The 20,918-nt window shown below is 49.9% G+C and overlaps 1 protein-coding gene across 9 annotated transcripts in view; it reads right to left on the reverse strand.

The window, feature by feature from the left end:
• ARHGEF10L (Rho guanine nucleotide exchange factor 10 like) overlaps window positions 1-20,918 on the reverse strand; it is a 135,136-nt gene that overhangs the window by 9,686 nt on the left and 104,532 nt on the right. For all 9 annotated transcript variants that reach the window (XM_035121223.3, XM_035121227.3, XM_035121226.3 and 6 more), the window contains 2 exons: window positions 18,784-18,929; window positions 3,367-3,541 (listed from right to left, as the gene is read on the reverse strand). In XM_035121223.3, coding sequence (XP_034977114.3) covers window positions 3,367-3,541; window positions 18,784-18,929 — 321 coding nt within the window. The remainder of the gene's footprint in view (window positions 1-3,366; window positions 3,542-18,783; window positions 18,930-20,918) is intronic.

Raw genomic sequence — 20,918 nt, forward strand, 5'->3', positions numbered from 1 at the left:
AAGCATCTGCTCTGCATGCAGAAGGAGTAGGCAAGACCTCAGCCTTAAACCCTGCAGAGCATCCTGCCGGCCAGTGAAGACAACAGTGAGCTAGATGGACTCCTTCATAACTATGAGGACTAGCAGCATGCTTTCTGTAAGGGGGGAAAAGTACAGAGAACCACCCCCTTGCATCAGAAGTAGCTCCTCCCCAAGCAGCGATGGAAGCGAGGGCTCTGAGGAGGCTAGTGAGGGAATGGAGAGAGAGGGCCAGGGCTCCAGCAACATGAGAGAGCCCCGGCCACACAGGAGTGAGGAAAGGGAGGGGGAGAAGGGAGATAATGAAAGCCTGGAGCTTAGACCCCTTCCTCCGGTTCCGGAATTACGCAGGAGAAAGAGAGGGAGGAGATTCACTGTCCCAAGGCTATTATGTTGGAGAAGATCACGTGGGGGGGGGCAGTGCCGGATTCTGCATCGGACCGAGCAGACATGTTGTACATATCCAGCTCACTGTAAATAGCCTGAACTAATAAAAACTGTTTAAAGACAAGCATGCGGAGTGTCATTACTCTAGAGTAGTCACAAGAACCTCTGACACTTTGTTTTTAAGGAAAAGACTGTAGCTCAGAGCTCAGAAGGCCTCCATTTCAATCTCTAGGTAAGATCTCGGTCTGGAGAGATGCCTGCCGGTCTGTGTAGACAACACTGAGCTCGATGGACCAACGGTTTGACTCAGCATAAGGCAGTAAGTTCCAAACAAGCTTTTCACAAGAAGAATTGAAAAGTAATGAATGGGAGCTTTAAGAGAGGGGACACCCAGATCTTGGCAATCCTGATAAGACTTCTTGTGCCCCCTGCTCTTTGGGGAAGAGATGGCGGGTGGGACTCTAACGGAGGATAAATATTTTATCTCAGAGGCTTAATGCCGCAACGTCAGACTCCGTCTCAGCTAATAGATCTACCGCTTCTAAAAGGCTGGGGCCTCTCTGCGAGAAAGACTTTATTAACGGCCTGTCTAGTTAAAAAGGATGAGAGAGCTTAAGTTCAAATATGCATTAATACCAAAATTAAAACGCTCGCTCCGAGGGAAGGAGAAGAGACGCAGCGATTCTTTTTTTAAAAAAGGGGCTTTTTTTAAAAAAAAAAGCTTTTTTTAAAAAAAGGGGAGAGAGCCATGAAACACTTTAAACAGCTAATGCATTTAGTCCTAATTACACAATTACTCCATCTTGCAGATGGAAGGGGGGGGAGGTCTAAGAAAGGCTCAGAGCAGGGCGGCTGCAACAGAATAAAATTAACAAAGAATTTGTGGTTGCGGTTGTGGTGGCAGTTGGGTTGACTTGGCCCAGGGAAGGAGAAATGGAGCTATCAGGTCCAGAACAGAGACAGGGAATATGCAGGAGGGTGTCTGTAGAATTTGGACTGTTAAAACGGAAAGGGGTCAAACCATCTCAAGAGGCGTTGAAAATTTGGGAGGTTGGAAAGCTACAATGGAATGGTCTCAGGGGTGGGGTGCACATTTTATTCTTATTTATTTATTATTATTACTTTGTCAAAATAAAGTAAAAACAAACAAACCAAAACAACAACAACAACAACAACAGTGGAACAGTTAACCTCAGAAGGTGGCGCACTCTCCCTCGTTGGAGGTTTTTAAACAGTGATAGGATAGCATTCCATCATGCATTCTTGAGCTGTGATTCCTGCATTGCAGGGGTGGACTAGAAGACCTTTGGGGGTCCCTTCCAACTCTACAATTCAATGAATCCCAGTTCAGGAAGTCCAGAGCTAGACACTCCCACACACCAAATGGCAGCCAAGTTTCCCTGCTTGATGACAACTAGCCAGGGAGAACCGACCACCTTCTCTAAGTCCTCACTTCCACTGCATACCTGTTACCATGGCAGAGATGCTTCTCGTAATAATAGAATCAAAAAGTTGGAAGGGACCCCCGAGGGTCATCTAGTCCAACCCACCTGCACTGCAGGAATCTCAGCTAAAGCATCCGCAACAGGTGGCCATCCAACCTCTGCTTAAAAACCTCCAAGGAAGGAGAGTCCTGAGGGACACTGTTCCAATGTTGAACAGCTCTTACTGTTAACGTTCAGCAGAAATCCACCTTTCCTTTCAATTCTGCCTATTTGATCTAGTCCTGCCATAGAATGGTAGAAGTGTAGAGTTGGAAGGGACCCTGACGGTCATCTAGTCCAACCCCCTGCGATGCAGGAATATGCAGCTGTCCCATACGAACCTGCAACCCAGGCATTATCAGCACCACAATCTAACCAGCTGAGCTATCCATCCAAGGACCAAATGTTTGCCCTCTTCTTTGTGGGGGTCTATATCACGGAAGACAGAGCAAGCTTGTTTTCTGCTGAACCAACATGAATCAACAGATTCACATTTCAAGAAAGGAGATTCCAACTAACTTGATGAGGGTAAGAGCCGTTTGACAGTGGAACGGACTCCCTTCCAAGGTAGTGGACTCTCCTTCTTGGGGGGGGGGGGGGTTGAACAGAGGTTGGCTGGCCATTTGCCAGGGATACTCTAGCTGTGACTTCTGCATCACATGAGGTTGGACTAGATGACTCTGGGTGCCTCCCAGCTCTACAACTCAGTGATTCTATGACAGCTGGGAGGAGGCTTCTCTGGGTTATCTCTAATGCTAGTCCTACTCAGTGTAAACTCTTCAACATCAGCTTCATTGGACCGGTCATGTTGTGCGGATACCTGATGATCATCTTCCAAAGCAACTACTCTATTCCCAACTTAAAAATGGAAAGCGTAATGCTGGTGGTCAACAAAAGAGGTTTAAAGACTCTCTCGAGGCCAACCTAAAAAAAGTAGTATAAGCACTGGCAACTGGGAAACACTGGCCTGCGAGCGCTTCAGTTGGAGAACAGCCTTGGCCAAAGGTGTCATGGGCTTTGAAGATGCTCGAACTCAGGATGAAAGGGAGAAATGTGCTAAGAGGAAGGCATGCTTGGCAAACCCTCACCGTGATCAACTCCCATCCATAAACCTATGTCCCTACTGTGGAAGGACGTGTGGATCCAGAATTGGCCTCAACGGTCACTTACGGACTCACTGTTAAAACCATGTTTATGGAAGACAATCTTACTCAGCTACGAGGGATCGCCAAGGAAGGAAGGAAGGAAGGAAGGAAGGAAGGAAGGAAGGAAGGAAGGAAGGAAGGAAGGAAGGAAGGAAGGAAGGAAGGAAGAGAAAGAAGAAACCCACTGACATTCATGGGGATGCTCTGATAATTTCAATGAGTAAAACATAGTTGACCCTCCCAGACATGCACAGCCTCACAGTGGTGCCAGATTGGGCTGCCAAGCCAGGAATATCCAGAGCCATCGTCACTGTTGGTGGTCCCCTGCCTACCTGGTATGGCAAAAGTGGTCCGCGTGGCGATGTTGATCTCCTGCAGATGCTCGAGCGTTTCGGTGTGGAAGAGCCGGACAGAGGAGCCGCAGGAGAAGGCCATCCACACACCGCTGCCCGCCTTGATCATGTGGGTGACGCTTGCTTCTTCCTCCGGGTGGGCCTCAAACGTTTGCTGCAAGGAAGGGAAGAACACACGGTCAGGAGAGCCCTGCGGCTGGATCAGGCCCATCTGGACTGGTCATCCTCTTCGCAGAGTGGCAAAGGGTTGTTGTTGTACTGTAATAATCATCAGCATAATAATTTTATTATTTGTACCCCACTTCCATGATAGATGGCCATCCAACCTCTGCTTAAAAGGAAAGAGAGTCTACCACCTCCCAAGGAAGACCTCCTTTACATAGCTGCCAAGTACCCCGTATTTCCCGGGAAACCCCCGTTTTTTTCTTACCCTTTCCTGCTGGTCTCCCGTTTGAGCTCCTCTCCCGTTAATCTCCCTTATTTCAGCTCCTGTTGTCGGCCATTTTTCTGGTGTTGCTTTGCCCATCTATGGGCACCAGAAAATGGCCGGCGCCGGAAGTTGTATCTACACATGTCCGGAAGTGCGTAGACGCAACTTCCGGTGTCGCTTTGCCCATCTATGGGCACTGAAAATGGCCAGTACCGCAAGTGCGTCTACGCACTTACGGACATGCATAGATGCGACTTCCAGTGCCGGCGCCGGCCATTTTCGGTGCCCATAGATGGGCAAAGCGACACTGGAAGTTGCGTCTACGCAACTTCCAGTGTCGCGCGGCTGCTGATCCCGGATTTCTTCGCGAGAGACTTGGCAGGTATGCTCCTTTGTGCAGGGCAGAATTAAACTGCTAGATTGCCTCACCCCGACTAAGGGGACTCTGGTAACCTGTCCGTTTCGAGTGGCCGCCAAGCAATGGCACCAGGCAACTCTTTTCTGCTCTCTCTGCCATGGAGAGATCCAGAAGCAGAGACGCCCACAAATCCATTGCATGTTTGCAAATCCACGGCAGCAGCAAGAAGCTGGCATCCTAGCTATCAGAATTCAATTTTTGCTTAAGAGCGGAGGGAGGGGAAGAAAAGGGGAAATGGATTTTCGTTGTTGCAGATCCCAAGAAGTGCACCTGCCCACATCCTCTCTGGGTTTCTTAGGGAAGGGGGGGTTATTCACCAAGTGGAAGGGAAGCAGGCGAACAAACCGACTGTAGCAATGGACTCACAAAGATGCAGTTACTTAAGAATTTAATTCACCGGTCTGCCAGGTTCCAGTTGTTCTCTCTCCCTCTCACATGTCAGGCTTTTACAAGCCCTTCTGAGGCTCAGCACAGAAATCAGACAATCGCAATAAATCCCAGGCAGAGGGCAGCTCCCTTTTTCAACCAGCCTTTTTACATGGAATGACAAGGACTAGAAACTTGTTTTGTTTTTCAGGAAAGGGCCACCCCTTGGTGGCAGGGCCCATACACCTGTTATAAGAATTTCAAGGTCTTATATATATATATGTACCAAGCAAGCACATACGAATATGTATAGGCCTCATGTCTGAAACCCACAGAAAAGTCCTGAAAGCATTTTCTCTCTTCCAAATTGACCTCAAATATTTCTCTGTAAGGCCGAAGGAAATGCGGAGCCTCCCCATTGTCTCTTTGCTCACAAATCCTGCCTCAAGGGCACATTTAAGATATGAATACGGTGAGGCTGTGACCTGTGACCTGGATTCAGGAGTTTGATGTAGGTATGATGTTTCTGGGGGTGGTCTTGAGCTGCAGGGTGGGCAATTTCAAAGTCTACATAAGGGCTTGCGCACCTTCGTCCTGGGTCCTCCTCCTCTCTCCTGCGTGTCGGGGGAGCACCCTGTTGCAACGGCTTTAATAAAGACCAGGCTTATAGCCGCTTTGCTTTCCTATATCCTGGTCTGGCCTCTGTTCATTTCCCGACTGGTTTGAGCCTTACAAGGTACGCTCTCTCCGAAGATCCAGTCTTCCTTAAGAAGCTGAGCCCCTTGAAGGGACCCCTCAGTATTCTTATTTCAGGTTCACACACACCCCACCCCACCCCCAGCTGCAGGGCTTGGGGAAGAAGACCCTCCACCTGAAAACCCAGAGAGCTGTTGCTGCCAGCCAGTGCAGACATTAATGGGACAGATGGACTCCGTATAAGACAGACTCATACATGCCTGTGTCATAAGGCAGGGCTAGCCAACATCAATATGGCTCCTACCGGTATCAGTCACTCTGCTTTTTCCTCTGGCCCCCGGGTGGATGCACAGGATGGAATGTGGCCCTCAGGCCAAAAGTGGCTCCCCAAACCCCTAATCTCTTTAATACAGCAAATGCTTTCCCCCCAGTTCTATTTCCACCCAAACAGCAAAACTACCAGGGGTGTTTTGTTACCGTTCAACCCTTCTCTGCCCTCCTTTCTGATCAGTAGCAGCAATCGCCTGCGATCGTCAAACTTTCCCCTCATTCACCATGTGGGCAAGTGTGGTGGCCGGCTGCAATCCAGCCCATAAAACAAAGGTGACATTTTTACACCGAGCTGCTTTTGGAATTGCAGGTGGCCAAATACTTTTTTAGAAAGAAGGAAAGAAAGAGTTATTAGGACACCTCATGGGAGAATGAGAAAGATGCCAGTGGCGTAACTTGGAGAACTGGAAATTTAGTTTAGTTTAGTTGGGGTTGGGGGTTACTTTAATTTGGGTATAACTACAAACTGTTTATTATTATTGTTATTGGTTTTTATTGATTTATTGGTTTGCATGTTGCTTGTACAGGATAACTTGTTTTTTTTGTTTGATGTTCTATGTTTTATATGTTGCAAGCCGGCCAGAGTGGCTGGGGAAACCAAGCCAGATGGGCGGTATATAAATTATTATTATTATTATTATTATTATTATTATTAGGTAAAGGTAAAGGGACCCCTGACCATTAGGTCCAGTCGTGACCGACTCTGGGGTTGCGCGCTCATCTCGCATTATTGGCCGAGGGAGCCGGCGTACAGCTTCCAGGTCATGTGGCCAGCATGACAAAGCCGCTTCTGGCAAACCAGAGCAGCACATGGAAACGCTGTTTACCTTCCCGCTATAGCGGTTCCTATTTATCTACTTGCATTTTGATGTGCTTTCGAACTGCTAGGTTGGCAGGAGCTGGGACCAAGCAACGGGAGCTCACCCCGTCACAGGGATTTGAACCTTCTGATCAGCAAGCCCTAGGCTCAGTGGTTTAGCCCACAGCTAATAATATTATTAGCCATCACAAAAACAGACCCAAGGACCCACCCACATTCAGAGGAGTTCTTAACTGGAAATGGCTCAGAGGCCCAGATCAGTTTCCACGCTTGTCCACTGCTCTTTGTACCGTGTTTCCCCCTTTTTAAGACACCGTCTTATAACTTTTTTTCCTCAAAAAAACACAAGGTGTCTTATTTTCAGGGGATGTCTTAATTTTTTATTAGGTTTTTATTACGGTACGGTACCTTACTGGCTCGGGGTGCTGCCATCCATCCCATCGCTAACATGGGAGCCGACGGGCGCGAAATGGAGGCGGGAGAGCGGGGGGGGGGAGATGAGAGAGACGCGAAAGGCTCCGGGGTGAATGGCAAGTAGGTCGTCGGAAAGATGCCTGCGTAATCCCGGTCCCATGAGGGGGAAACGAGACCCTTGTCCACAACACCGAAACACGCATTCATAAGGGGCGGCAGCTCAAGGAGCCAAACTTCCTTTCCCGCTTGAACGCGTGCGGAGGCGGGCGAGGGTACGCGAGGGGAACCCCTTCGGGAATCCTCTGCGCCTTTAAACTCAAGTAGCCAGCCAGCCAGCCAGCCACACACGCGACATCTCTGAGGAAATGTGCTTTTATGCTGAAGTCCCGCAGAATTGCCCCAGGAGGAGGCGGTGGCGGTGGCACCCTGTCTCCAGAGGGAACGGGGAGAGTTCGTCATGGCCCGCCCGACAAGCACCCCCCCGGGTTTCTTGGGCAAAGCGGCGGCGGCAGCGCCACGGCAGCGCTCCCTGAAGTGCTCCTGCCTCCCCACCCCGAGCCGTTTCCATTAGGGGGTGGGGTGGGGTCTCCCTCACGTGCTCCTCGCCGCCCCTCTCCCTCCAGGCATTGGCGAGGCCGCCTGTCAATCAGCTGCCAACTCGCCCCCGGCGCGGAAGGGGCCAGCAGCGCTCCCGCTGCCGTTCATCGCCCCGGCGGCCATGCAGCCCACGATGTTCTGGTGGTGCAGAAGGGGCCAGAAGCGCTCCCGCCACCATCTGTCGCCCCGGTAGCATGGAAGGGCCTGCAGGCCTTCCGCCGCCGCTCTGCCTCAGGCCATGCAGCCTACGACGCTCCAGCGGCTCGGAAGGGGCCAGCAGCGCTCCTGTCGCCCCGGCAGCACGGAAGGGCTCGTGGGCCTCCCGCCGCCGCTCAGCCTTGGGCCATGCAGCCCACGACACTCCAGCGGCGCGGAAGGGGCCAGCAGCGCTCCCGCCGCCATCCGCCGCCCCGGCAGCGCGGAAGGGCCCACGGGCCTCCCGCCGCCGCTCAGCCTTGGGCCATGCAGCCCATGACGCTCTGGCGGCACAGAAGAGGCCGGCAGGCCTCCCGACGCCAAGGGGTTTCCCCGTTCAGGCGCTCGGCCGGAGTGGAAAAAAGTCCTGGGAAGAGCGGGGGGGGAGTCCTCCTAGCGCGGCTCGCCTGGCAACGCGCTCAATTCATGCACCCCCTCCCACCTGGTCTCAAGCCTCTCTGAGGCTCTAAAGGAAAGCAACAAGGTATGTCTTATTTTCGGGGTATGTCTTGTATTTCGCAGATACTTAAAAATCCTGCCATGGCTTACTTTATGAGTACGTATTAAAAAAGGGGAAACACGGTACCTACAAGTTGCACCCCTCTCCTGTCTCCTCCTCGCTGTGAGGTGGGCCGGGAAGCAGCAACGGGCCTCAGGACAGCTAAACCTTTCAATCCGAGTTCAACAAGTTAAAGTTACAAGGTTAAAAAAAAGCTGGCCACTAGTCCACATGATTTGGCCGCTTTGGTTAGATCTCTGAACCAATCCAAGAGGCAGACCACAGGGAGGTCATAGATTGGGGAGGATAGATAGGATGGATATAGATGGAGATCAGGATCCATCCAAACGTGGGTCTCCAGCTGTTTTCGGACTATAGGTCCCATCTTCCCTGAGTACGGGTCCCATTAGCTAGGGATGATGGGAGTTGTAGTCCAAAAACAGCTGGAGTCCCAAATTTGGGAAATACTGGTTTAGAGTGTCGGACTAAGACCTGAGAGAGCCCAGAGTTCAAATCCCCCCACTCGGCCATGAAGCTTCCACTGGGTGATCTCAGGGGCCACTCTCAGCCTAACCTACCTCACGGGGTTGTTGCGGGGATTAAATGAGGAGGGGGAGAAGCACGTCAGCCCCCTTGAATTCTTTGGAGGAGGAGGAGGTGGGATATAAAAAGCAGCCAGCAGCTGTCCAGGTTTCAAGCAGGTCATCTCTCCCGGCCCTACCATGTGACACCATTGGGGATTGAACCTGTGACCTTCTGCATGCCAAGCAGATGCTCTGCCTCTGTCCCTGATAACAGAGAAACCTGCCAGTTTGCAGGTAAGGTTGGGAAACAGCAAAAAAACCAACATGGGGATAAATGGGGGTGGCTAGTCCACCCCCTCTAAATAACCCACTCGCCGGCTTCTCTCCGGCTCCTGTGAAATACCCTTACTATCGACCATTTTATTCAATTTCTGTACCAGTTTTTTTAATACAAAGATGACTAGGGCGGTTTACAGTGCAAAAACATGAAGTCATAAAAGTATCGTAAAACATACCATAAAACAACATTCTTTAAAAAGAAAATTATCCGGCTGCCTGCTTCCCCCTCCAAAAGATGTCAGTGTGTGAAAAGTTACCCTTGATTTATGAGCCGAATTGACACAACAGCATACAAAGATCCCAGGTTGCTGGGTCAGGCCAAAGGGGGAAACCCCTCCTATCTGGTTTACATCAATGGGTATTCAGAAGCAGAATATTGGGGGGGGGGGAGAACACGGCCATTGTGGCTAGTAGCCCTCTCCTCCGTGAATCTGTCTAATCCTTTTAATGTCATCTAAGTTGGTGGGCATCCCTGCCTCCTGTGGCGGAGAGTTCCATAGTTTAATTCCGCGCTGTGTGAAGAAGGACTGAATCTTCTGACATCCAGCTCCTTTGAAGTTTCAGGGTTATGACGCATAATTCTATATCAGGTCGCCTCCTCCCCGCCCTTTCTCTAAACTAAAAAGCCTCAAATGTGGAGACCTCTCCCCAGAAGGGAGCCCCCTTCACTTCTTAAGGCTGCGAGTTTGAGTCACCGCCTTCCCCACTCTAACCAGATGTGGATGACGCCCACAAATCAAACTCCTGTGAACTCTCTTCCCTCTCTCTAGAACAGAAATACAGTACAGTATATTCCACCACCCCCTTCCCTGGGAGTGAGGCTCCGCTGTGCAGCATTCCAGCTCGGTGCGACCATCTTTTATTGCCTGCATTATAAAAACCCAGAATATTATGTTGAAAACGCTGACACAACCCTACCCACGGCGGGAACGGCGGCATTTATGTACCTCGAAATGTCTATATAAAAACAGCGCTCCCATAAATCCCGCCGGGCAGCAGGGGAGGCGTAAAAAGTCATATTAGTATTGACGAGGCATCAAACTTCGGTTTGACGGAAGGTGCCAAGGCAGAGGAGGTGCCAACCTCATCCGCCCCCCCACCTCCCACCCCCACAATCAGGGGGAAACAGAGATTGCTGGAGCAAGCAGGTTGGTGGCGGCAGGTTTGTTCACATGTACAGGCCTGGGAGAGCACAATAACTGCCTTCAGGATCAGGCCAACGGTTCCTGGAGAGCTGCTGCCAGTCAGTGCAGGTAATACCTAGATGGGCCAGTGATCCATGCTCTGCATGAAGCAGCTACATGCATTCCCGTCTCTTCTGCTCAATTCTAGGAATTGACGTAGGAAACTGCTTTTGACGGACTGTGGCTCTTGCGTCTATCTAGCTCAGTGTCAGACAGTTCCACCTCCATCCTGAACGCTTACCCTTCAACATTTCTCCGATGAAAATAGGGACGTCCTATAGAATTATTGGTGGGACCCAGGTGGCGCTGTGGTTAAACCACTGAGCCTAGGGCTTGCTGACCACAAGGTTGGCGGTTCGAATCCCTGTGACGGGATGAGCTCCCGTTGCTTGGTCCCAGCTCCTGCCAACCTAGCAGTACAAAAGCATGTCAAAATGCAAGTAGATAAATAGGACCGCTACAGCGGGAAGGTAAACGGCGTTTCCATGTGCTGCTCTGGTTTGCCAGAAGCGGCTTTGTCATGCTGGCCACATGACCTGGAAGCTATACGCCGGCTCCCTCGGCCAATAATGCAAGATGAGCGCGCAACCCCAGAGTCGGTCACGACTGGACCTAATGGCCAGAGGTCCCTTTACCTTTACCTTATAGAATTATTATTATTATTATTATTATTATTATTATTATTATTATTATTATTATTATTATTACCCTGCCCATCTGGGTTGCCCCAGCCACTGTGGGCGGCTTCCAACATATATAAAAACATAAAAGATTTAAAAGATGCCCTATACAGGCCTGCCATCAGATGTTGTACAGTTACTTATCTCCTTGGCTTGGGGGGGGGGGGGTCACACAGCTCCATACCCTCCAACATTTCTCTGATGAAAATAGGCACGTCCCAAGGAAAAGTGGGGGATTCCGGGGTCAAATCAGAAACCGGGACGGCTTCTGTAAATCCGGGGCCCGTCCCTGGACAACAGGGGTGCTTGGAGGGTTTGCTGAACACTTCTTGCAACCCTCTGAACCTGCCAGACCTGGGAAAGGCGCTCTGCACTTGCTCAGAGAAACTCTCGTTTTGGATAGGAACATGTGCATTTCAGGCCACTGAGGCCCAGAAGCAACATCAAGGCCTTCCCTCTCCCCGCAAAAAAATAAAATAAAATCGCAGAGAAAGGCACCCACCCACCACGCAGAGTCACCTTCACCTTCACAAAGCACCTTCCTTAAGGTGCCACTCTAAGTAACTATCCATAATCCCAAGCTGGTTAATTAATGGACACCTTGGTCTGAAGCCAGTCGTCTAATAGGCGAAGTGATCTTTCATCATCTGACAGCATCACACTTTGGCCTCTTGGAAGACTGGAGACCTGCTACACACACACACACACACACACACACACACACACACACACACTGCGTGCTTTCATAGAAGAAAGGGTCGCAGGCTGAGGAGTGCATCTGCCTTGCATGCAGAAGGTCGCAGGTTCAATCCCCAACAGCATCTCCAGGTAAGACTGGGAAAATACTCTGCTGAATGCAGCGGAGACACTGCCAGCCAGTGTAGACAGTAGAAGAAGATCGACTGAGTCAGTAGAAAGCAGCTTCCCCTGTCTCTGTGACTTAAGGGTAGGGTGTAGCTCAGAGGCTGGACACCTGCCTTGCATGCAGAAGGTCCCAGGTTGAATCCCAGGCATCACCGCATAAGAATGTGAACATCCCGAGAAAGATGCTGCCGGTCCATTTAGACAATGCAGAGCTAGAAGGGCAAATAGCCTGACCGTGTCGTTTCCTATTACAATCAGCCTCTTGTTTAGAATGATGAGGACTAGAAGCCCGCTTTATTTTTAAGGAAAGGGCGGCAGCTCAGCGGTAGAGCCCGTGCAAAGCCCATGCTTTGACTGTTAAGAGCTTTCTGACAGTGGAACAAACTCCCTCGGGAGTTTGCGGACTCAGAGGTTTTTAAGCAGAGGTTGGATGGCCTCTGCTTTAGCTGAGATTCCTGCATTGCAGAGGGTTGGACTAGATGACCCTTGGGATCCCTCCCAACTCTATGATTCTATGAGTCCATCAGAAAGTTCTTCCTGTTGTTTAGTGGGGCTCTCCTTTCTGGCCCTTTGAACTTATTGGTTCAGGTCCTGCGCCCTAGAGCAGTAGGAAAACAAGCTTGCTCTATCCTTCATGGGACAGCCTTTCAGGTAGTTTAATTTGGCTGTTTAAAAAAGAGGGTTCTAGATCAGGCATCTTGGGGAACATCTCACTTCTCCACCTTCGATTTAAGCTCTATCGCTTCTCCGCATTAGTTTGAATTGTCTTTAATTTTAAAAATCCCCATGAATATTCATGAGGATTTTGGCACAGATTTCTCCTAACGGACACTTTTCTCTCCCTTTTCCTGCATGCAGTTTTTGGCTGATATCCAAAGCAATTATTTACAAAGCAATTTTGCCTAATTATAGCGCTTTTTTTTTTGTAGGTTGGTTTTGTGAAGAGATGTGTTTTCGCATACACTTTGTCCGAGCAAAAGTATATATGCATTCCTGGATTATGAGGCTTGGCTGGCAGAACAGGGTTTGCAAAATTCGGAGATGTGCGAATTTCGAAAGATCGGCCGCGTTTCAGTCGCTGCACCGTTTTGAAGCATGAAAGTTAGGTGGCTGGGCCTTTAAATGTGAGCTGAATTGAATGTTGCTTCCATTATTGTGAATGGGTAAGCCCTGGACTGTGGGCTGATGGGAATTGGAGTCCGACAGCATCTTAAAGATAAAGGTAAAGGGACCCCTGACCATTAGGTCCAGTTACGAACGACTCTGGGATTGCGGCGCTCATCTCACTTTACTGGCCAAGTTGAGCCGGCGTACAGCTTCCGGGTCATGTGGCCAGCATGACTAAGCCGCTTCTGGCGAACCAGAGCAGCACACGGAAACGCCATTTACCTTCCCGCCGGAGTGGTACCTATTTATCTACTTGCACTTTGACGTGCTTTCGAACTGCTAGGTTGGCAGGAGCAGGGACCAAGCAATGGGAGCTCACCCTCGTTGTAGGGATTCAAACCACCGACCTTCTGATCGGCAAGCCCTATTAAGAATATAAGCAGAATCTGCTGGATCCAGTCAGCAAAGCAAAGCCCCGTCCTGCCGAGGAGCCATCAATAGCCCCCTCCTCCCTGAATTTAAAGGTTGGTGCCTATCATTGCCTCCTGTGAGAGTGAGTTCGACAGTTTAACTCTGCTCTGCGGGAAGGACTTCCTTTTATCTGCCCTGAACCTTCCAACCTTCGTGCTTCCTCCCTCCCTGCCTCCTCTGAGGTGATCTGTCTCTTTAAGAAAGTCCCTGCTGAAGTTTGCTCATGACCCTAAACGCAGCTCCCCTAATGGACCTAAAGAACAAAGGCATCTCCTTGGGAGCTGAGTCAGCAGAAAAGATTGCTGCATGGCCAATTTTTCAGGACTTGCAAAAGCAAAAAAAATAATAATTTATTTTTACAAAAAGAAAGTCCCGTTATTGCCATTTGGGAGAATCGCGAGCAAGAGCCATTTGCTCCTAAAAAGCCCAGTGGAGAAGCAAATAGGATCCCCCCCGGCGTCCTCGCAGAGTGGGAGATTGGGCTATTATTGCCTTGTGAAATAACCAGTTTGAAGCAAGCAGAGGGAAATCTAGGTCAAGCCATCTGTGAGCACCGAGAAGGCCATTTAGCGGAGGAGCACTTGCACCCCCTCCTGAAAACACAACCCCTCTTAGAGGGGAAGGGGCACAATAAAAAGATATTCCAGGCTGTGTCAACAGAAGTCTAGTGTCCCGATCAAGGGAAGTCACAGAACTGCTCTGTTCTGTCTTGCTCAGTCTGTACCTGGAGCCCTCTGTCAAGTTCTGGGCAATCCATTTTAAGAAGGGTATTGACAAGCTACAAAGGGGAATTTAACAGACTGGAGAACTGGGCCAAAACTAACAAAACTTTACATTTGACTTTCTTCTGTAATGTTTTATTTTGGATTGTATTAAGGTGTAGTAAACTGCTTTAAGATTTTTCCCCTTAAAACTATAAAGCGGCAAGAAGAAGAAGAAGAAGAAGAAGAAGAAGAAGAAGAAGAAGAAGAAGAAGAAGAAGAAGAAGAAGAAGAAGAAGAAGAAGAAGAAGAAGAAGAAGAAGATGATGATTTTGGATTTGATATCTCGCTTTATCACTACCCAAAGGAGTCTCAAAGCGGCTAACATTCTCCTTTCCCTTCCTCCCCCACAACAAACACTCTGTGAGGTGAGTGGGGCTGAGAGACTTCAGAGAAGTGTGACTAGCCCAAGCTCACCCAGCAGGTGCATGTGGAGGAGCGGAGACGCAAACCCGGTTCACCAGATTACGAGTCTACCGCTCTTAACCACTACACGAATAACAACGACAACAAAGGGATTTCAGTAGGGACAAATGGAAGGTTCGAGGTGCACAAATCTAGGATGGGGGACGCCTAGCTAGACAGCAGCCCATGTGCAAAGGATCTTATCAGACCATAAGCATAACTTGAGTCAACAGTGTGATGGCGCAGCAGAAAAAAGCTAATACGATCCTAGGCTGCATCAACAGAAGTATAGATCAAGGGAAGTAATAGTAGAGTATCGCTCTGTTCTAGACCACACCTGGAATATTGTATCCAGTTCTGGGCACCACAATTGAAGAAGGATATTGGAAAGCTGGAACATGTGCAGAGGAGGGAGACCAAGCCACAGGACAAATGGGCAAGGGAAAAGAGGAGACTGAGTCTGACATGACAGCCATCTTCAGCCAACAGAAGGGCTCTCCCATGGAAGATGGAGCAAGCTTGTTTCCCCCTGCTTTGGAAGGTATAAATCAATTGATTTATTATGGTCACAGATCAGAAATACAGACATGTACAGGGATAGAGAACATGTATCTATACATGGGTTAAAAGGGTGCGGGTGGTGCTGTGGTCTAAACCACTGAGCCTCTTGGGCTTGACAATCAGAAGGTCAGCGGTTCAAATCCTCGTAACGGAGTGAGCTCCCGATGCTCTGTCCCAGCTCCTGCCAACCCAGCAGTTCGAAAGCACGCCAGTGCAAGTAGATAAATAGGTACTGCTGTGGCGGGAAGGTAAACGACATTTCCGTGCGCTCTGGTTTCCATCACCGTGTCCCATTGCGCCAGAAGCGGTTTAGTCCTGCTGGCCACATGACCCGGAAAGCTGTCTGTGGACAAACGCCGGCTCCCTCGGCCTGAGAGCAAGATGAGCGCCGCAACCCTGTAGTCACTTTTGACTGGACTTAACCATCCAGGGGTCCTTTACCTTTACCTTTTTTATACATTGGTTAAAATTAAACTCTATAAGCTGGAGCAAGGCAAATAGTAGAAATATAAAACAATGAAAATATGTAGGTTAACATTTCAACCTCTAATTTAAAATATGAATGTTATGACATTGGCCATTAGATTCATTCAGAACTTGACTCCTGAGTTTTATATGGAAGGCAGAATGTGAACCAGTGGATTCTGACAAGGAGAAACCTGGAGGACTCCCCTTCCTTGGAGGCCTTTAAACAGAGGTTGGATTGCCATCTGTCAGGGATGCTTCAGCTGTGATTCCTGCACTAGGTTAAAGGTAAAGGACCCCTAGGTGGTTAAGTCCAGTCAAAGGCGACTAAGGGATTGCGGCGCTCATCTCGCTTTCAGGCCGAGGGAGCCGGCGTTTGTCCGCAGACAGCTTCTGGGTCATGTGGCCAGCATGACTAAGCCACTTCTGGCGAACCAGAGCAGCACACGGAAACACCATTTACCTTCCTGCCGGAGCGGTACCTATTTATCTACTTGCACTGGTGTGCTTTTGAACTGCTAGGTTGGCAGGAGCTGGGACAGAGCAACGGGAGCTCACCCCGTCATGGAGATTCGAACCGCCGACCTTCTGATCGGCAAGCCCAAGAGGCTCGGTGGTTTAGACCACAGCGCCACCCGTGGGGGTCCCTTTCCAACTCTACGATTCTATGAACATGCCCCCTAAGCTATGGCAGAAACATTGACCTGACCCAGCAGACTCTTATATTCCTAACCCCACCCTACCCCAGCCTAAGAGACCCCCAGGAGAAAGGCAGGCGGGGTGGGGGGGAAGAAACTTTGGAGAAACCGGAAGGCAAGTTTTGCCACAGTGCTTCGAATTAATATCTAGCTCTGGCACCCCGGCAGCAGCTGAGACCCAGCCCTTCGCTGCCACACACACACACACCCCACAACTTTGTTCCTCCTGATGCAACAACGCAGGACCTCCCCCCCAGAGTCACAAGCTGGCACAGTTCAGCCGGACTTGTGGGGTGGTCAGCTAGCGCAGCTCATGAATAATAGAACAAAGACTCTGGGTGGTGGGGGAGGAGGAGGAGGGGCGGTCAGGCGAGAAATTTGCAGAGTCGATAAAGGAGACCCCTCCAGACACACACACACACACACACACACACACACACACACACACACCAATGCAGTGGCTGCTGTTTCAAAAAGAGAGAGGCATCTAGTGAGGAGATGGAGCAAGCTCCTGGGTGGAAGGGCACTCGCTTCAGTCCGAGCCCGTAACCAGAGCCCTGCTGCGTGCCGCAACAGCGCCACACGGTGGCTGACCCAGAGGACTGGCAGGGTGGAAAGGCATTTTGCGGCGAGGGACAGATCTGTCACACACACACACACACACACACACACACACACACACACACACCAAAACCGTGCCGTTTAGGGCCAAGGGGGTTGTGTACATCTGTGCAAGAAAGAACAGTCTACTTCCTGAATATATTTCTGTACCGCTCACTCATAGAAGATATCAACATGGCATGTGATGGCATGTGCAAATGCAACATGAAGCCATTTTATAAAAATGAAGAAGAAAAAACGGACAAAGCCATAGTAGAAATAATAGAATCGTGGAGAGGGAAGAAATTCCCCCAAAGATCATCCATTCCAACCCCCGGCAATGTAGCAATCTCAACTAAAGCATCCCAGACAGATGGCCATCCAAACTCTGCTTAAAAACCTCCCAGGAAGGAGAGTCCACCATCTTCCATAGAATCATAGAATTGCAGAATTAGACGGGACCCTGAGGATCATCTAGTTTGCACTCCGCTTTGGTCAGACATGCCTCCTTGCACCAGGAGTTAGACTAGATGTCCCTCGCGGTCCATTCAAACTCTATGATTCTACGAAACCAGGCTTGCTAATTGGCTAGCTTCACATATATATATAGCACTGATTGGCTGGCCTTTCTGATGTCACATAGCCCAGGACTACGGAGGGGTTCACCATGTTTTCAGATATGGGAACATTCCCAGCCCTACCTGGAGACCTTCTGCATGCAGAGCAGACGCTCCGCCACTGAACTAGCACCCTTCCGTAAGTATCAAGTAAGTTTCTAGTCCTCATTGCACTGAATAAAAAAGGGGCTGGTTTAAATTGGAGCTTGTCTACACACTGACGGGAAGCAGCCCTCCAAGCTTTCAGATGGGAGAGGCCGCTCCCAACCCTACCTGGGGCTGTCAGGCGTTGAACCAGGGACCTATGACATGACAAGCATAGGTCTCCTTCTCTATTATGATCTGGACCTAAAAATAAATCAGGATCCTAGTCCTCATGGTTCCGATTTAAACAGGAAGCTTCTGCTGGGGTCAGACCGTTGGTCCACCTGCACTGGCTGGCAACAGCTCTCTAAGGTTTCATGGCAATGTAGAGTTGGAAGGGACCCTGACGGTCATCTAGACCAACCCACTGCAATGCCGGAATATACAGCTGTCCCATACAGGAATCGAACCTGCAACCTTGGCGTGATCAGCACCGTGCTCTAACCAACTGAGCTGTACACTGTCGAATGGCTCTCATTGCCAGAAGAAAGTTCTTCTGGATGTTTAGTCGGAATCTCTTTTCTTGCTACTCAAATACATATACCAGGCCCTGCCCTTTGGAGCAGGAGAAAACAAGTTTGCTCCCTCTTCCATGGGAAAGCCTTTGGGATCTTTGAAGATGGCTCTCATATCTCCTCTGTTCCAAGCTAAACATCCCCAACTCCCTCAAGTGTTCCTCGCCAGGTTTTGTTAAAATGACTGGGCTTGGCATTTTCATGCACGCTACCTCGAGCAACCTTGGAGAAATGGGGGGGATATAAATGCAATAAATGAATAAACCAGAATAATCCAGAGATGACAGGGGGAGGTTTAGGTGAAGGTTAAAGGCACATTTGTTTGCTTATAGTAGAAGATGGAGAACCCCCCGGCTCGCAGGCCAGAATGCATGCGGCCACCAGACCTGATTTCTGCTGCAGAGTCCTTTATCCCCCAAGCAACCTACACCTGACCTAGGCCTGACAAGAGATGGTGAGAGCTCGGGGGTGGTACCCAAGGCAGGTTTGGATGTTGAGGGGGAGGGAAGCAGCATCCTGCAGGCAGGAATGCAGTTTCCACCATCGGGAAAAGCCAAAAATCATTGAAAGCATGAGATCATTGCTCAAAGGGAGAGAAGTTGGAGAAGATAAGTTCACAGGCAGGGATGTCTTGGGAATGGATGGTAACTGGAGAAATAAGCAGAGAGGTTCCCAGAGGAGCATCACACGGCCTACCTGCGCCTTCAGGGTGGCGGCATCGAAGACGGTGACTTGGTTTCCGCAGCTGGCCCACACGGCATCGTCCAGGGTCAAAAGGGTCCGTACTGGTGCCAGCCCCACCGTCAGGCAGGCAGGCTCAGCCTCCAGGTCCCAGAACCCCCCTGAAGCAAGGAAGAGGGAGAGCGGCATTAGAAAAGGGGGGTGGCGGCTGTCAACAGAAAGCTGGTTTCTAGGGCAAGGACTGCCAGGGAGCACTGCATGGAGCAAGACTCGGACAGCCTCAAATCCTAGAAAGCAGGAGTCAGGCTGGCTTAGCCTGAGCTGGCTGCAGAACCTGGGGAAGCCTGGCAGCTCTGATGCGCTTTGTATGTGGGAAGGCCCAAATTCAATCCCCTGCATTCCCAGCTGAAAAGATCCAGTGACAGGGAAAGGGGGGGGGTCTCTCTTTGCCCAAGAGCCTGGAGAGCTGCTGCCAGTCAGAGCAGGCAACACCAGGGCACTTGGGCAAATTGTCTGAGCTGGTATGTTCCGGCTTCCTCGGTTCCTTTCTAATAAGCCAACTAAATTCTGCAGGATGTTGAGATGCAATGCTATTATTTCATAGCTAGATCCAAAATTCATCTGCGGACAGGAAAAGCTTCTGTCTGAGACCCCGGAGCGCTGCTGACCGGCCATATTATCACTGAGCCATATCATTGCAGAGTTGGAAGGAACACCCAAGGGCCATCTGGTCCAACCCCCTTCAATGCAGAAATCACAGCTGAAGAATCCCTGAGAGATGGCCATCCAACCTCTGTTGAAAAGTTCTCTTTCCTTGCAGGCTTTTCCATCATCTTCCACCTTCTCCATCTCCAGATGTTTTGGACTATTGATGCCCACCGTTCACAGCTGGCTGGGACTGGCAGGTGTTAACGGTCCAAAATGTCTGAAGGGCACCAGATTGGGGAAGGCTGGCGTAGAACTGGTGAGCAAATACTCCTGCCTTGTGTAAGGAACCTTCATACATTCGGGTCTCGCCATCCAAACACAATGTGTTCTTAGGAAATCATGGGTTAGCCAGGCATTCACATAGCAAGTGGAAAAATTTACACGGAAATTTTCTAATGAGGTCTCAAACATGGGATTTTGACCCTGAAATGATGGGGGGGGAAACACCAGGAAAACTTCTCTGAAACCTCGCAAAAGGCAAACAAGGAAGGGGGAAATGTTCTTTACCTGTTCAATTTCTCCCCCTGCCTTCCTCCCTTCCACCATGGCTTTTAGTGAAACAGCTGCCGCAGGCCAGCAAAACATACAAAGTAAGCCTTGTTTAAGGCTTCTTATTTGTTTGCAGTACTACGCGCGGATCCAGCTGTGCAGATATTTGAATCTGCAATGGTTTGGTTACTAATCCCTCGTGTTTGGATAAGTGAATTTCCATATAAGGAGCTTTTTTGCAGCGGGACCTGACTGTACATTCCTGCCATGCCTAAAACCAGAGGTTTTTTCTCTGGATAATGTGAACTTTCAAGTCTTGCCCACCGTACAACACCTCTCAGAAGCTCCTCCGCTCTGCCAGGGATCGATCTTCCCTGCAGGATTGAGCTCAGGAGAAACTGGGCCCGCTAATTGGCTAGCTCCACCAACAACACTGATTGGCTGGCCCTTCTGACATCACATCCTGCAGAGCAGAGCCATTGTGGCCAGTATCCACCAAAAACCTTCTCCTCTGTGAATTGGTCCAATCCTCTTTTAAAGCCATCCAAGTTGGTGGCGATCACTGCCTCCTGCAGGAAGGAGTTCCGCAGTTTAACTCTGCCCTGCATGAAGGAGGCCTTCCTCGGGAGGTTGCAGACTCTCTTTCCTTGAAGGGTTTTAAGCAGAGGTTGGATGGCCACCTATCATGGAACCTTTAGTTGAGATTCCTGCATTGCAGGGGGGGTTGAGCTAGATGACCCTTGGGGTCCCTTCCTACTCTAAAATTCTATGGTTCTCTGTCCTGAATCGCCCAATACCGAGCTTCAACTGATGTCCCCCAGCTCTAGTGTTATGAGAAAGGGAGAAAATTATTTTTACTCCATTTTCTCCAGGTTGGCTCAGCCACTTGGACCAAACTGGAGTGGGGGCTATACAGCAACACCCCATAGCTCTAATTTTTCCTACGAAAAAAA

Source organism: Zootoca vivipara, chromosome 6, assembly GCF_965207765.1.
Source record: "Zootoca vivipara chromosome 6, rZooViv2.hap1.1, whole genome shotgun sequence".
In the NCBI taxonomy this organism is placed as follows: domain Eukaryota; kingdom Metazoa; phylum Chordata; class Lepidosauria; order Squamata; family Lacertidae; genus Zootoca; species Zootoca vivipara.